The sequence below is a fragment of the Gigantopelta aegis genome, chromosome 14 (assembly GCF_016097555.1).
Source record: "Gigantopelta aegis isolate Gae_Host chromosome 14, Gae_host_genome, whole genome shotgun sequence".
NCBI classification, from domain to species: domain Eukaryota; kingdom Metazoa; phylum Mollusca; class Gastropoda; order Neomphalida; family Peltospiridae; genus Gigantopelta; species Gigantopelta aegis.
The window spans coordinates 29,241,130-29,258,524 of NC_054712.1; the positions used below are offsets into that span (position 1 = coordinate 29,241,130).

General features: G+C 37.2%; 1 protein-coding gene across 1 annotated transcript in view; it reads right to left on the reverse strand.

Moving 5' to 3' along the window:
• LOC121388611 (low-density lipoprotein receptor-related protein 12-like) overlaps positions 1–16,981 on the reverse strand; it is a 17,836-nt gene extending 855 nt beyond the window's left edge. Inside the window, exons 1-4 of the mRNA XM_041520021.1 lie at positions 16,780–16,981; positions 15,482–15,730; positions 14,460–14,600; positions 2,511–2,743 (exon numbers count right to left, since the gene is read on the reverse strand). Of these exons, the coding sequence (XP_041375955.1) occupies positions 2,511–2,743; positions 14,460–14,600; positions 15,482–15,730; positions 16,780–16,864 (708 nt within the window). The 5' untranslated portion in view covers positions 16,865–16,981. The remainder of the gene's footprint in view (positions 1–2,510; positions 2,744–14,459; positions 14,601–15,481; positions 15,731–16,779) is intronic.
• Between the last annotated feature and the right edge of the window lie 414 nt (positions 16,982–17,395).

Consider the following 17,395-nt stretch of genomic DNA (forward strand, 5'->3'; position numbering starts at 1 on the left):
TAGTAGTGTCGTTAAACAAAACACACTGTTGTTTATAACTCAGGGGGCGGAACGTAGCCCAGTGAATAGCCAATGATTAATAATTCGATATACTCTGGTGGTGAAGTTAAACAAAGCAAACTTTAATTCACAACTCAGTATAGAGTGGTTCACTACAATGCTATTCTTTATATTGGTTGTATGTATTTTATTCTAATGTAATGAATAATCATTGATACTTTAATAAACTATATGTTTATTTGTGTGTCTATCTGAATGTCTAATGTTATTGGTGAACTTGAAAAGGATCAACCGAAAGGTGCGCGGCGTCAGATTTAGAACAATGCTTGTATCCTAGAGTACTTGACAATGATTTGGTTGTGCAATACTGGCAGCGTTTAAATGGACTATCCTGAGTTTTCGGCGACTGTTAAGATGACGTCGAAAGAGTTTTTAACAACTGTATTTACATATATTATATATATTTTTTAATAAAATAGTAGTGGTTGTATATTAAACGTGTTTCTGATTGACCTCAAAGTTGAAGTCAAAGTTCATTTATTTCCTAATATATATACTCACAGAAAAAAGTTCCTGTGCATCATTACAATTTCAGTGAGACTTATCTTTTAAAATGTAAAAATATTGCGTTTTACATAGATGTACTATTTATCTGTTAAAAGTACAGTGATCCTCTCCTGTCTTGTGAACTTGAAGTACGGTCTACACAATGCTTGGTGAGCCGTCGGTGATGATGTAACAGAACGACGTACTGATGGAGAGTCATGGTCGTACTTTGTGATCACTTAATCGGTTGCGTACAGTTCTTCCACTGATTGGCCTTAACTCAGGGATGTATTGGGATGTTAAACTTGTTATTTCCAAATGCTTCCATATGTAAACCTGCTTGATATTGACAATTTATTAACGTGACTTTAGGTGTTGACTCCTTACATATGGAAGATCCCTAATATCCCTAAACTGTCGAGAACATCTCCACATACACCGCATAGTGTTCTCATGAACACCAATGAACACCAAAATGATTAGCAACAACGTTTGTGCCATTCTAACCTCAATAATATCCATCGTTAGAAGATCATTTTCTGGGAGGCATGGCATCACACTGACGACGATCAGATACCAACACAGGTATTTTTCTGAGTGATGAGAATCCATACAATAGTTTTAGAGTCCATTGATAAGAAAAATGACGTCAAACAGGAGCACGTGACCAAGAATGCTAGTAATGCAACTTGTGATCACAAAGCATGAATAGCTCGTGCAATTGACAAGACACCTGTGGAATATCGAAGTGCGTGGTTACACATTCATTTACCGAAATGTGTATGACCAGATTTCAAGTCAATGATATTCTATATGCAATTATTTGGTGCACAGGAACTTTTTTCCTCGAGGATGTGTGTGTGTGTGTGTGTGTATATAAATTACTGGGATAGCAAATCCAGTTTGGACTACTTAAACAAGTACATAGGATGTCAGAAACACATATGAACAGAATTCTAATTCACTCTGCATATAACGCGAAATTTCATTGGCTAATCAAATCCATTTGCTGCAGTAAAACGAGCAAATATGGGGGTATTTCCCGAGAGCCTATTTACATATTCATACACTACTTTTCGCTGTTTAGTTGGATTTACTTACTTTTAAAATACCAACGATGAATCTTTGAACCAACATGAATGTCCGCACATGGTCAAATACAGCATAGTTATCCCCTAATTTAGACATGGCTCTGGCTAGAAGGCATCCGAGCTATGTGATACTATGCTATGATAATATGAGGTCTCATACCATACATCTTGCCTGTAATACTTACCCGGACGGGACATAGCTCAGCGGACTAGGATCGATCTCCGTCAGGCCACTAGGTTATTTCTCGTTCCAACCAGAGTACTATGACTGGTATATCAAAGGCCGTGATATGTACTATCCTGTCTATGGAGTGGTGCGTATAAAATGTCCTTGCTACTAATGGAAAACATGTGCTAAAACAGCTTGCTCTGAATGAGCACGTTAAAACCTATGGCCTGACCTAATGGAAAAAATGTAGCAGGTTTCCTCTCTATGAGTATATGTCAAAATTACCAACTGTTTCACATCCAATGACCGATGATTAATAAAGCAATGTGCTCTAGTGGTGTCATCAAACAAAACAAAAACAACCCCACAAAATAAAACCCCTACTAACCCACTCACCCCCGGACTATAATGAATGATTCGCGTGTGCAGAATGTTATTAGGAAGGAATCTAGACTCGCAATCCAAGGTTTTAGGGTGATCGAGTCATGCTCCCTCGGAAACTATATTGATTTTTTTTATTGATTTTATTTTTATAGAAAATTTGCTTGGCAGGAAGGGGTTTCATTTCTCGAACCGTGCCCCTTCCACATGCGCTCCAGATGGGCTTATACGCAAAGGACGACGATGACAACGAAAACCTCAAAATGTTAGAAATGAACTTAATATAAGAGCGAATTTCAAACTTTAAAAAAAGTAATACATACCCCTCCAAAATGGGAGTACTTAAATCGCCGTCTTCTTACAATGATAAGAGCGATGAGGACTAGCGTAAAGACGAAGATAGCTGCGATGACTATTCCCGCCAACGCGCCCACCGTGAGACCACATCCTCGTAGTTCATCAGAGTCGTCACCGCAGTCGTCGTAGCCGTTACACGTGACAGCGTAGTTCACGCAACGACCGTTGGTGCAGTGAAATCGTGACCCAGGACACGTGGCTGCGTAAAACAAAAATAACATGCTACTTGAAATTGGTTGATACCCTTTCAATAAAACTGTAAACCTATCAATAATTTGCATGAATTAAACAACAACAACAACAACAACCAGACACAACAGCAGCAGCAGAAATAATATCAATAACAATCACGCACGAAAATGGACAGAAAAATATAAGCATCACTATAAAAGAAAACGAAAAACCCACAAACCCCACCCCCACCCCTCTAAAAAAAAAAAAAAAAAAATAGAAAGAAAGAAAGAAAAAGACACCATAAAACCGCAGCAAAATCCAACATAGTTAATCTCAAACGCCACGCAAAACCAATAGCCCACGCGGGATAATCTGACTGAACTCGTATCTCACTGTCGTCTGTCTGCTTTCTGTATTACTGATTATGACATAATGTGCTGAGAGATTAAAACCAGCGCTGTTTTGATTGGTTCAATAATTAAAGATTGTGTGTACACGAGATGACGTTGGTTTTTCTCAAGTCTACTACACAGGATCCACACCAGAGTGGACTATATGATGTAATTCGAGTCAGATTGTAGAGTAGAGCTGAATCTTATTCAATAGATATCGTGTTCTCTTGCATATACATGTATTTACAGAAATTCGAATCTGTACCATGTATATAGTGACTCCCATCTCGACCTTTTATGCTTAAAGTCGCAGAACCCAGTTTTAAAACTCTGCTGCGTATGTTTCAATTTTAACAATTTTGATAATTTAAATTAGTCATTACTTACATTTTATTGTTTACAGTATCCGTTTCCAAATAATCCGAAGTGTATCTGGTCATACTGGTATTTGTGATACTATTAAATGTATTTTTCATAATTCATAAACCTAAAACGTACGTCTGAGAAGGAACAATTATGGAAACGAGCTCAAGTCCATTTTATAGGGTATTCCCCCGTTTCAACTTCACAAACTCTTTATTTCACTCTAGTATAACTATATCAAGATGTTTTACAGTATTTGCGCATGCTAACCCGGAGACCTCCATAAACGTACTTAAGTCAAAGCATGATACTTATGTACCTATTTAAGTCAAGTATCATGAACAAGTGGTATTCAGTATACTAATTACCTAAAGCATTATACTTAAACTGACACTTAAATTTAAGACACCTACAAGGGGTTACCTAACTTTAAATAGAAAATCCATTACAAAGGAGATCGCTTCATTCAATTACAGTCAACAAGAGTAATGGCTGCGTTAATGTTAGCAGCACAGGAAGAGCTGGTAAGACGACGTGCAAGACGTCCAGAACGTTTTTTTCGAGACCGTTTTCACCCACTGGGCATGTACAATGATTCAGAACTGTATCACCCCTGCGCGTGCTGTAACCTCACCGTGGTGCAGGGGTGTAACATTCTCTTTGAGAATGGCCAATACAGCACAAATTGAAGTTTAGAGTAAAATTCGGTGTCTGTAAAATTCTGTGATATTTGTATTTGTATTTTTGCACAGTTCTTTACACTGTTTTTGTTTAAACCTTGAATTTTTATATTGATGTTGATCATCACTTTATTTATTTGCATTACCATAGTTTGACACCCAATAGCCGATGTATTTTTCGTGCTGGGGTGTCGTTAAACATTCATTCATTCATTCATTCAGAACTGTATCAAAGATACCGACTGGATAGGAGAACCATTTTAGATTTGATTGACGCTGTCGGAGATGTACTTGACCCAAATCCAGTTAGGAATCATGCTCTACCAAATAGTCTGAAAATTCTTGCAGCTCTACGTTTCTATGCCACGGGATAATTTCAGCAGGTAACTGGCGATACCATCCATGTATCACAACCAACAATGAGCCGAGTCATTTCACAAGTTACTCCATGCTTTGCTTCATTTATTGCCAACAATTGTGAAATTTCCCAGGTCTGAAGATAACCCTAACACCGTGCAAGAAATTTATTAAATTGCTAATTTCCCAAGTGTTGTGGGTGTGATAAACGGGATGCATGTATGGATTCTAGATCCAACACAACATGAGTGGCAATATGTAGATCGTAAAAACTACTATTCAATAAATACTCAAGTTGTGACGGATGCGCAATACCGGTTCATTAACGTCGTTGCCAAATGGCCAGGAAGTACCCATGACTCGATAATTCTTCGAGAAAGTGGACTTTGTACAATTTTTCAGCAACGAAATGGAGATGAGGTTCTATTAGGGGACAGTGGTTATCCAGTAAGATCATGGCTGATGACGCCATTTCCAAATCCAAACACGGAGCAACAGCATCGGTACAATAGGTCCCACAAGAGAACGAGATGTTTGGTAGAGAGAGGAATCGGACAATGGAAACGGCGATTCCATTGCCTCACTGGACAGTTGAGATATTCGCCACAAAAATCATGTGAAGTTATCACTGTGTGTGCAATTCTTCACAATATTGCTATTAACAGGGGTTTGCCGGATCTGTAAGAAAAACCTACACAACTTCAGATGCAGCCAGAAGACGACTCTGAAAATGGAGTTGGTTTCCAAGACAGATTTACTGGCATAGCTAGAAAAAATCAAGTGGCTAATCATCATTTCCAATAAATATATGTGTTAAAAACAACATAATTTTATTACATTTTATTTACGTTTTTTAACAGCAAAGTTGATAAATTTAAAGCTACTTTAATGTTCATCATCTGCATTGTTTCTCAGTTTGACACGATAAGTTCATTTTGTTAATTTTTTCCTTCTTTAAAGCCAACACTTCAATTTCTAAAGATAATTTATTTTTCTCAATTTCCAATTTGACTAGCTCCTTCTCTACCCAAACAAACATTGCAAGCTTAATAAATAGCTGGTAACTAGCTGGTAACTACCTTGCAACAAGGTTGTACAATCATATTTTACACGGTAGTAACTACCGCGTTTCGAGCTAGTATTTGGAACCTTTTTACAACCTTGCGACAAGCTTCCTGCAAGCTTGCTACGAGCTTCCCGCAAGCTTGCGACTAGCTTCCCGCATGCTTGCGACGAGCTTCCCGCAAGCTTGCGACGAGCTTCCCACACGCTTGCAACAAGCTTCCCGCAAGCTTATTCAGTTTAAGCTAGTATTTGGAACCTTTTCACAACCTTCCTGCAAGCTTGCGTTGAGCTACCCGCATGCTTGCTACGAGCTTCCCGCAAGCTTGCGACTAGCTTCCCGCACGCTTGCGACGAGCTTCCTGCAAGCTTGCGACGAGCTTCCTGCAAGCTTGTTCAGTTTAAGCTAGTATTTGGAACCTTTTTACAACCTTGCTGCAAGCTTGAGACGAGCTACCCGCAAGCTTGCGACGAGCTACCCGCACGCTTGCGACGAGCTTCCAGCAAGCTTGCGACGATCTACCTACAAGCTTGCATCAGTGGCAGCCATCTTGCATCTTGTATAATTCTTTAAAAAACAAAACAATGGTTTTAAAGTGAAAAACATGAACAGTTAAAACAAAAAAATAGGTGCTACATGTTGTCAGATACTAAGTAGGCTACAAAATTAGTTTACCTGTCTGACAGACATGTTCCATGTATGTGGGATAGTCTTGACTAAACTAATATGCTAAAAAGCTCCTGGTCCTATATTCTTCTTCTTCTTGTTTTATGTTATATTCCTCCACTATCTGGAGATCCACACTGTGGTGTAAAGTAATTTGTTTGTTTATTCTTGTTTTCTTTTTTCTCCTGTTCCACCAAGCAGGATTCAACCAAACTTGGTCCAAATGATCCTCTTATAGACCTGACCAAGTGTTGTTATTTTTCAGGCCAATAAAAATTCCAAGATGGCCGCCCTGGTCTCTGAATAACTGAGACATTTTTAACTTTTACTCAAGTTCCACCATGCAAATTTAAACCATATGTATTCCTAATGATCCTCTCATGGCCCTGACCAAGTTTGTTATTTTTCAGGCAGATTTAAATCAAGATAGCTGCCCTGGCCTCTGATTGACAGAGACATTTTTTTGCTTCTTTTCAAGGTCCACCAGGCAGGTTTCAATGAAACTTAGTCCAAATGATTCTCTCATGACTTACTAAGTATTGTTATTTTTGTGGCTGATTCAAAATCCAAGATGGCCACCCTGGCCTCTGATTGGCTCAGAAATTTTCAACATCTTCTCAAATTCCACCAGGCTAATTTCAACCAAACATGGCCCATTTCATCCTCTCATGGCCATGCATATGTTATTATTTTTGGGGCCAACTGAAAATCCAATCATTACAAAATGATTCTGTTTTAACCATATTGTATTATCATTCGTATGTATTAATATTAATTTTGTTTTAATTATTATTGTAAATACTATCTAAATCTGTTACATGTATGTTTGGTTGTTTAGCCACTGTTCTCACTGAATTTGATAAATCATATGAGAAGTTATGAATTAAAAAAAATAACCATGCAAATGCTTTGGACTTAGCTTTTTCTCCACAAGTGTAGACATGCTTTCACAGTTGAAGATATACATGCAGCAAGCTTGAAAAATGAAAACATGCTTGCGGGAAGCTTGCACAGTTGTAGATATGCATGCAGCAAGCTTGCAAAATGAAAACATGCTTGCGGGAAGCTTGCATATTTGAAGATATGCTTGCAGCAAGCTAGCAAAAATGAAAACATGCTTGCGGCAAGCTTGCACAGTTGAAGATATGCATGCAGCAAGCTTGCGCATGCTTTCACAAATGAAAACATGCATGCGGCAAGCTTGCAGAAATACTGACTACCTTACGCGAGCTAAATGTTAGCTTGCAAATAGCTTGCATTGCTTGTACTACCTTGTAACAACCTTGCAACAACCTAGCCGCAAGCATGCATTTTTGTTTTGGTAGAACCAAACGTTATTTCTGTTAACAGTATTAAAATCTATGTATAACTGTGTTAGATCCTGCATAAATGATAATGGCTTTAGATCTGATTTCTTTAAAAGTAGTATTGGCCTAATGCAAGGTGAAATTTTATCACCGATACTTTTTTCTCTCTTTCTAAATGACCTAGAAAATGATTTTATTGTTAAATGCTGCCCTGATACTATGTTTAGAGATCTCAGTATTTTTCTGTTGCTGTTTGCAGATGATATGGTTATTTTTTCTGAAAGTATATATGGATTATAATACCAAATAGGGTTTAACTGTAAATAAAACAAAATCTAAAATTATGATTTTTAGAAAAAATGGTAAATTACTAGATGATGAAAAATGGTCTTATAATGGTGATTCGGTCGAAGTAGTTGACCAATTTAACTATCTTGGCATCGTCCTACATTTTACCTGCAAATTCTCACGTGCTATAAAATGTATATCTGAACAGGGAAGACAAGCATGTTTTGCAATGAAGAAAAGTTCCAAGCCCTTGTTTTTAAATCAAAGTTCATTGTTGGCGTTATTTGATACGTATGTAGCTAGCATACTGTTCTATGGTTGTGAAATTTGGGGTTTTCAAAAAGCAAAGTTAATTGAAATTTTTGTATCTTGATTTTTGTAAAAATGATGTTCTAAACGTTAAAGGATGTACAACCAATATTATGATTTATTTTGAATTAGGTAGATATCCACTGATATATGAACGTACTTATCATACGATCAAATATTGGTTCAAACTCATCAAAACAGATAATTGTAGTTTGAATACAATATATAGTGAGATGAAATCTAGCTGCGCCTATAAAAATAATTGGGTATTTTTCAGTAAGAAAACATTTCAAGAGTTGGGGCTTGGTTATATTTGGGACAGTCAGAACCATCTGGTTGAAAGTACAATATATTATTTATCACTAATTAAGAAAAGGATATTTGACCAAACATTGCAGAATTTATACCATCAGTTAAATGGATCTGTGAAATGCGGAATATTGTATAGATACTTGGTCTAAGATTTACATATTCAACAATACTTGGCTATACCTGGTATTTATAAAGCATGTATTACGAAATTGAGGCTGTCGTCACATATTTTAGCAATATAAACTGGTAGATATAAGAAGATACGTCGTTCCAATAGAGAATGTATTCATTGTAATAGCGGAGATGTCGAAGATCAGTCTCATTTTGTTTTAATCTGTATATTGTACAGAGATTTAGGAGAAAATTATATTAAGAAATACTACTGGTATAGGTCATCTATGCAAAACTTTATACAGTTGCTGATCAGTAAAAACAAAAACATATTGTGTAACTTGGGAAATTATATATTTAAATCATTTAAAATTCGAACTTCCTTAATCTAAAAATACTGTAATTATCAAGATATATAATATGTACCATTTAAATGTCAATTTGTGTATAATACCTTACCTAAATAACTATAATTTACATTCTCCTTATTGATATGGATGTACATGTATATCGTAATATATCATATTATTATAATATATATATATATATATATATATATATATATATTACAGTTAATCTGTATAATCAGGTAATATGTATATTACCTGATTTTTTCAGCTAATATGTATATTACCTGTTTCACTCAGGTAATATGTATATTAGCTGAAAACATCAGGTAATATACATATTATCTGAAATATACTTCACTAATTTATACAGATTACCTGAAACGTGCAGAATGGTATTGACAAGTCTTTAGATCAATGTAGACCAAGTTCTCAGTTCAAAACAAGTCTTTTGATCAATGTAGTCCACGTTCTCAGTTCAAAACAAGTCTTTTGATCAATGTAGTCCAAGTTCTCCTTGATTGGTCACAATACCGTTGATGTACATGTTCATTGTTAAATCATTTCATAGACAATGTTACAGTTAATCTGTATAATCCACCACTGCTGTTTTAACTAATCCTGTCTTTAAAGCACAATAAAGTGTGCACTATAAAGTTGTGCCAGCCTGCTAGGACGCAGATGGGATTAGTTGGAAAAACAATGCTTGATTTAGGCTGCTGATTTCCTTTGACTGGCTTCATTTGATTGGTAGGTATAAATATCCTGGTGAATGGTGTTCTCTGTCACTAGCAAAATGGATCTAGAGGAGACTTTCAGGCGTTCGCTGTACACGAGCTATGGAGAGAATAAGTGTATCTTGCTACCTAAGGACGAATACATTAAGACTGTTGGCGAGTTGCTGGAAGCCACCCAGGCACCCAAGAAATCACCGCGTAAGTTTTACTTGCTTAAGAAATATGAACTACTGCAGTGTGGGGACGTTCAAAAGCTCATCAGAAAGAAGCTAAACCAGGAACATCCACTGTACTTCGCTACCATCTAGGAGACCTTTGACATCATCAAGCGCGCCCACATCGCTACTGGTCATGGAGGACAAGACAAGATGATCAAGGAGATCAACAAGAAGTACGCCAACATCACCCAGGATGCTATTACCTTGTTCAAGTCCATGTGCATCGAGTGCCAGAGAAAACGGAAACGGACAACTACCAAGGGAATTGTCGTCAAACCAATCCTGTCTAAGGACTTCAGTTCCAGAGCGCAAGTTGACCTCATCGACATGCAGTCTATGTGCCAAGGTCAACACAAATGGATCATGGTGTACCAAGACCATCTTACCAAGTTCTGCATCCTGCGTCAACTCAAGCGTGCAACGGAAGTAGCTTATCAGTTGCTGGACATCTACCTTCTGCTGGGATCCCCTTCAATACTACAAAGTGACAACGGGTCCGAATTCACAGCGCAAGTTATCACTGAGTTGAAGCAGATGTGGTCTGAGCTCGTCATCGTTCATGGGAAGCCGAGACACCCCCAGAGATAGGGTTCAGTGGAAAGAGCCAACTGCGACATAAAAGACATGTTGATTGCATGGATGAGTGACAATGACACACGGGACTGGACTGTTGGACACAAGTTTGTGCAATTTCAAAAGAACTCAAGCCATCACACTGGAATCAAGTGTTCTCCCTTTGCTGCTCTGTTTGATGCCGATGCGAAGGTAGGATTGACATCATCCAGCCTCCCTCAAGATGTCATTGCAAGGTTGCAAACTGAACACGACCTCCTGTCTGCAGTATTCCATCCAAACCCAGTCGAGCAATCCAGCGAGGAAGCAGAACCTGTACCAGTCTCACCCATCTCTGTACGTCAGGAGGAAATTTGGCTGCAGAGAGAGAGAGAGAGAGTGCCAGAGATACCCAGTTCCAGCAGGCAGAGAGAATGGTCAAACGAAGTCGCATTGTGTTTTCTAGTGTGCAAATCGGAAGCAATGTGACAGTGACCATTCCTTCAGTTGACAGAGGACGTGCAATTCTTAGGAACATCATCGGAGTTGTGACAGAGTGCAGTGGCAACGAGTTGTATACAATTGCTGTAAAAGGAGGAATATTGGATCGAAAGTACTCAGAAACCAATTCGATGTGTGTGCTACGAGCTTGTATTCACCCAATGATGTCTGTACAGATAAGGACATTTCCCTGCGTCAAGATGCGGTGGACAAGGTTTCACAAGATGTAACTGTGCTGGAAGTAAGAGGTGTCAGACAAATCGATATAAATGCTTCAAAGCCAGATTAGTGTGCAATTCCCGCTGCCATTCCAGCCTGCCATGCATAAACTGTTGTTGATGAGAACTTTGACTACATTGATCAATAGACTTGTTTTGAACTGAGAACTTTGACTACATTGATCAATAGACTTGTTTTGAACTGAGAACTTGGACTACATTGATCAAAAGATCTTGTTGTTTGTTCTGCAGTAGTGTGTGTGTGTTGTGTGTTGCAAATGGTATGTGTTTTGAGCCAATAAATATTGCCAGCATATTATTGTTTATAGCTATTCATTTAGTCAAATAACAACCTTGTCAATACCATTCTGCACATTTCAGGTAATCTGTATAAATTAGTGAAGTATATTTCAGGTAATATGTATATTACCTGATTTGTTCAGCTAATATACATATTATCTGAGTGAAACAGGTAATATACATATTAGCTGAAAAAATCAGGTAATATACATATTACCTGATTATACAGATTAACTGTAACATATGTATATGTATATATATATATATATATATATATATATATATATATATATATAGATATATAATTTATTATTATATAACATTTAATGAAATATCTTAAAATATCAGTGAAATAAAAGTGATATCGGTCACTCGTGAAGTTTGCAATCATAACACAGTCGTCACACTAGCCCGACTCGTGAGATATGATTGCAAACGTCACGAGATGAGATATAAATCATATTTGACAAAAAACATGAAATATCCTCTATTTATCCTAATTGTATGTACATGTGATATTTTATGTTTATTACTATTGTTTATTTATACCACTAAGCCGCTGTGCTTACGGTCAGTAAAAATTGAATTGAATGTTTGTAGATTAACCAAAGTTAGTATGCACTTCCAGGGGCTGAAAGTAGGGTCTGTCACTTTAATCCCCCCTAACCCACTCCCCCCCCCCCCCCCCCCCCCCCCGTGATTTTATCCAATTAAGGTCCAAGTACACAGTTGGGCTGTCTATGAAAGGATTTTGGTTTTGTAAACAGACAGAATTTGTGGTATAAACTAATTCAACAGGGCATAGTAGAAAAACTGTTAACTGTTATAAGATCTCTATATGACAATATTAAATGCTATGTGAAATATAACAACATACGTTTTGGAGTATTTCATTTGTAAGAATGGTCTATTGCAAGACGTTTTATCACCAATATTGTTTTTTTTTATATACGTTAACAATTGTGAAATGCAGTTCATATCAGACAATTGTCCATACTTTGAAATACAAATGTAAAATCTATTTTTTATAATGCACGCTGATTATACGGTACTACTTTCGGTAACGCCAGATGGTTTACAGTCAATGTTAAATGCACTCGCAAATTACACCCACAAATGAGATCTTACCATTAATACAAATGAAACTAAAATAGTTGTCTTTAGAAACGAAGGAAAGCTAAGAGGTAACGAAAAATGGACATATAATGGTAATCAGTTATAAGGTTGTAGACGAATTAATTATCTTTGATTATTACTCTTTTATAATGGGAAGTTTAATCGTGTGCAAAAATGACTTGCCGAACGTAAAGCCCAATATAGGATCACAAATATCTGTAACAATGTTAGCTGTTCTCAGTTACGGATATGAAATCTGGGGATTTCACTCAGCTCTAGAAATTGAAAAGGTGCATATAGAATTCTGTAAAAGAGTATTGGGTGTACATAAAAGAACTTGTAATTATTTTGTTTATAGCGAATTTTGACGATTTCCGCTTGCCATTATAAGAACAATGCGAATTTTTAAATATTAGCTAAAACTTTGTAGCACCATCAACTGCATTTTAAAAGCTATATATGACGAAATATATCAGTTTGGAGATACTTGATTAATTAATATTAAACAAGAATTAGATACGCTTGGACTAAGTTATATGTCAGTCGACCAATATCCATATTAGTCGCCAAAAGGGATTACTGTATCAGCATTTATTAAAAGGATATAAAAAAAAATAAAAAAATACTGAAGCTGACAGATACAAAACATCGAGAGGACACAAAGGATATGTACATTATGGAACATTAATGAGATTGAGGATGAGTTTTATTTTATCCTTTCGTGTCCACGATATGAAATATTAAGAAAGAAATTTATTTAAAAAAAACCCTATTTCAACCACCCCAGAGTCTTCAAACTGATACAACTCTTGACAACTGAAAACAATAAAGCGATAAATAATCTTGGCAAATTCTTACGACAGGCGAACCGATTTAGAGAACAATTACTTGTACAAGCAAACTAATTATATGATGTACATATATAATGCTTCTTATATTAGTTGTTTGTATGTATTTGTCTGCAAGTCACTCTCCACCATTGTTCCGCACTTGTATAATATATATTTTTTTTATTGATGTTTTTCATTGTTATAATGCTGACAAGTTGTAAAAATTTAACGCAATAAAAGAACTTGACCTTGATGAACGACAGGTATTAACGTTTAGTTGTAGACTTGGTTGCTATCTATCGTTGGCCACTACGAATTGGAATACTTATATAATGTAATGCGGATCCATCTGGGTGATATTACTGGGTCAATAATACTTATCGTTATGTTATCTGGGTGTATACACTGGTATCGACGCAAGATTCGAGGGTAATACTCCAAACAGACTACTAGAATATCATATTTAACCACGCACTCAACATATTTTAATTATGGTTATATGGCGTCGAACATATGGTTACAGACACAGAGATGACGAGAAAGGAAACTCACTTGCGTCACGTCAGAGTGCATTATTTCCAGTTGGCGGCAAGATATATTTTATAGACAGACAAATGGTTTACTAAATCTTCACCTCAGTTAAACCATAAAATATCACTAAACATCGTACAATCTAAAATAGCAGCGTTATGCTGTTATGAGAGACTATAAAATATTAATCGACACAGATAAAATACATAAATATTACATTAAAACACATTTAAAACATTTAACATGAAATAAAATCTATAAAATATATATTTAACTAACAAAAATATCTAAATGCAGTTAATAATATAGTATCATACACGTAACGTGTATATATATATTCAGTTAACGTATAAAGCAACATGAAGCTTTTCTAAAATTAATTTGCAGTTCTTGGCACTGGATGACTGAATAAGATATATATTTTTTTTTTTTCAGGATCTGTAGCAGTGACACAATCATCCCATAATTCTACACATGTAATAAATGTGCACGCACCGCGCCAAAAAGTAAATACGTGGAAGATGGGCTTAAAGCGTCACTTACCGTTGGTTCCTCTGGTGAAGCTGGTGATCAGTACGTCAAACTGACCGTACTGGATCGTGTTGTCGGTGCTGAACTGAAACCGAGCCATTCCACCTCGTGTCTCATAATCATTCAGAGGGGTGAGGTGTCCACAGATCAAGCCTAAAATAAATAACCAAAAGGGAAAATATAAATGAATAAGTAAAATTTAAAAAAAAGAAAAAAGTTAAAGTAAAATAAATAAATAAATAACATCCTAAATACCTAATTAACTGAATAAAAAATAAAAATACATAAATAAAAAAATATAGGTTTGCAAAGTTCATAAATATTTTTTTATGCGCATGGGTGTGTGCAAGTGTGTGCGTGTGTGGCTATGTTGTGTGTGTGCTTGTATGTCTATCTCTCTCTCTCTCTCTCTCTCTCTCTCTCTCTCTCTCTCTCTCTCTCTCTCTCTCTCTCTCTCTCTCTCTCTCTCTCTCTCTGTGTGTGTGTGTGTGTGCACAAATCACAGAATAAATCAATATTCAATTGACCTACGCCCTTTCACTCCATTTTGTTCTTTTTTGAGCCTTTATCAAATTTAGGTTCAAGCAGGCCGTCTCATCTCATCTTTCTGTCTGTTCAGGATATGGATTAATAGCTAATAATGTATTAGATATCGAGGGCTAACAACCATACCTTATTGTTCTCGTCATGGTCCATGGTTTTGTTTCCCATTCTGTAATAAAAAGAGAAAAAAGTTTGACCCATTTTGTAATAAACATTAACTAACAAAATTTTGACCATTTTGTAATATGTTCCATACTATTCCCATGTAATATGTTCCCCATTCTAGGTGACCATGCTAAAAAATTTGACCCATTTTGTAATGAAAATGGGTGCCCATTTTGTAATAAAAAATACCAATTCTATAATAATGCTTAAAACAGAATATGACAGAAATGTTAAATATTTACAAATTTAAATTATTAATTAAAGTTTTATGGACAGTTTAGTAATGGACTACTCTCATGTTCATGTCCAGCCGTCGATAGAGTCACCTGTGATAGGAGAATGGTCTTGGTTTAAGATCTGCAGACTGTTCTCGCTGCACCTGCTGCTGTAATCCGTGACAAAATCTCGGAACTGGATAAGCAGCTCGTCCCCTAGTCTCGAGGTTGCGATGTTGAGTTGACAATTCCAGTTTCTTTTCAGAGAGAAAGACGAACGCGACAGCTTGAGGCGCATGTCATTAGAAATCCTAAGTGTCGTGCTTGTCGACCCGCTACTGCACTCGGTGTCAAAATAGTCTGTAAAAGAAATAATAATTACTAGTATGCCACAAATGCTGTACTGAACTCGCTGTCTCAATAGTCTGCAAGAGACATAATTATACTACAATACCGGCCTCGGTGGCGTCGTGGTTAGGCCATCGGTCTACAGGCTGGTAGGTACTGGGTTCGGATCCCAGTCGAGGCATGGGATTTTTAATCCAGATACCGACTCCAAACCCTGAGTGAGTGCTCCGCAAGGCTCAATGGGTAGGGGTAAACCACTTGCACCGACCAGTGATCCATAACTGGTTCAACAAAGGCCATGGTTTGTGTTATCCTGCCTGTGGGAAGCGCAAATAAAAGATCCCTTGCTGCTAATCGGAAAGAGTAGCCCATGTAGTGGCGACAGCGGGTTTCCTCTGAAACTTTCTGTGGTCTGACGCCATATAACCGTAAATAAAATGTGTTGAGTGCGTCGTTAAATAAAACATTTCTTTCTTTCTTAATTATACTACACATACTATACTGCACTAGCTGTCAAAATAGTCTGCAAAAGAAATAATAATTATACTATACACGCTATATTGCACCCACCGTCAAAATAGACTGGTAGACGTATCCTGCTGAGTTGTCTTTTCATTGAGTTGTGTATATATATATATATCGGGCGATTCGGTGCCATAGGTTCGAGTCCCAGCAGCGGCATGGGAAAATTTGTGAGGCCAGAAATGATTTAATTATCCCCTGCGCAGAGAGAGAGAGAGAGAGAGAGAGAGAGAGAGAGAGAGAGAGAGAGAGAGAGAGAGAGAGAGAGAGAGAGAGAGGAGAGGAGAGAGGGAGGGGGGGAGGGAGGGGAGGGAGGGAGAGTGAGGGAGGGGGGAGGAGAGCGGTATGTGTACATTTAGAGGAAGATAAGAGAAAGAGAGAGGGGGGGGGGGGGGGGGGTAGATACTAGTAGTCAGACGACCCGACGGACTAACAGAATGAGAGATAGACCCGACTGAATGTAGAAGAAAAGTGATAAAGTAGTAGCTGTCTAAGTCAGGTGGCTGATTAGGCATGTGTGAATGAACGCTAATACTCACAAACCCCAGGAGTGTACCCATCTGCCAGGCATAGGACTGATACCAAGAGGAGAAACACGCTCTTGTTAACACACATCGCCATCATTAAAACACTCCAGGTTCATCAACAGGTAGCATGTATTGAACTTGTTTCGCTATTTCACTCTAGTTTGTGTGTTTGGCTTCCGCGTCACGGGGCGAGGTTTCACAACGGTCTCGTGATAGCGTGTCCGGTTTCGTTCCTCAATACAAACACACGGCGGTATGACTATACAAAGGTGACAGCGGCGATTTCACAATTGTCGGGTGGAGTCCAAAGGTACTGATAGCGATATGAATGGCGGATTAAGGTTATCCTGGACCACATCGATTTCCTTTGCCAATAATGTTTACATTTTTAATGAAATTAAAAGACACTAACTACGAAGCCTCGCGAGATGACAGACGTGAAATTACATTTATTTTATTCCCTCACTATATTATTGTGTTTCATTACAATATTATTGTGTTCCATGTAATATTATTGTGTTCCATGTAATATTATTGTGTTTCTTCACAATATTATTGTGTTCTTGTGATACTATTACATAAAACTATATAATTAAGTTCACTTTGGATGCCAAATGACATAATATTT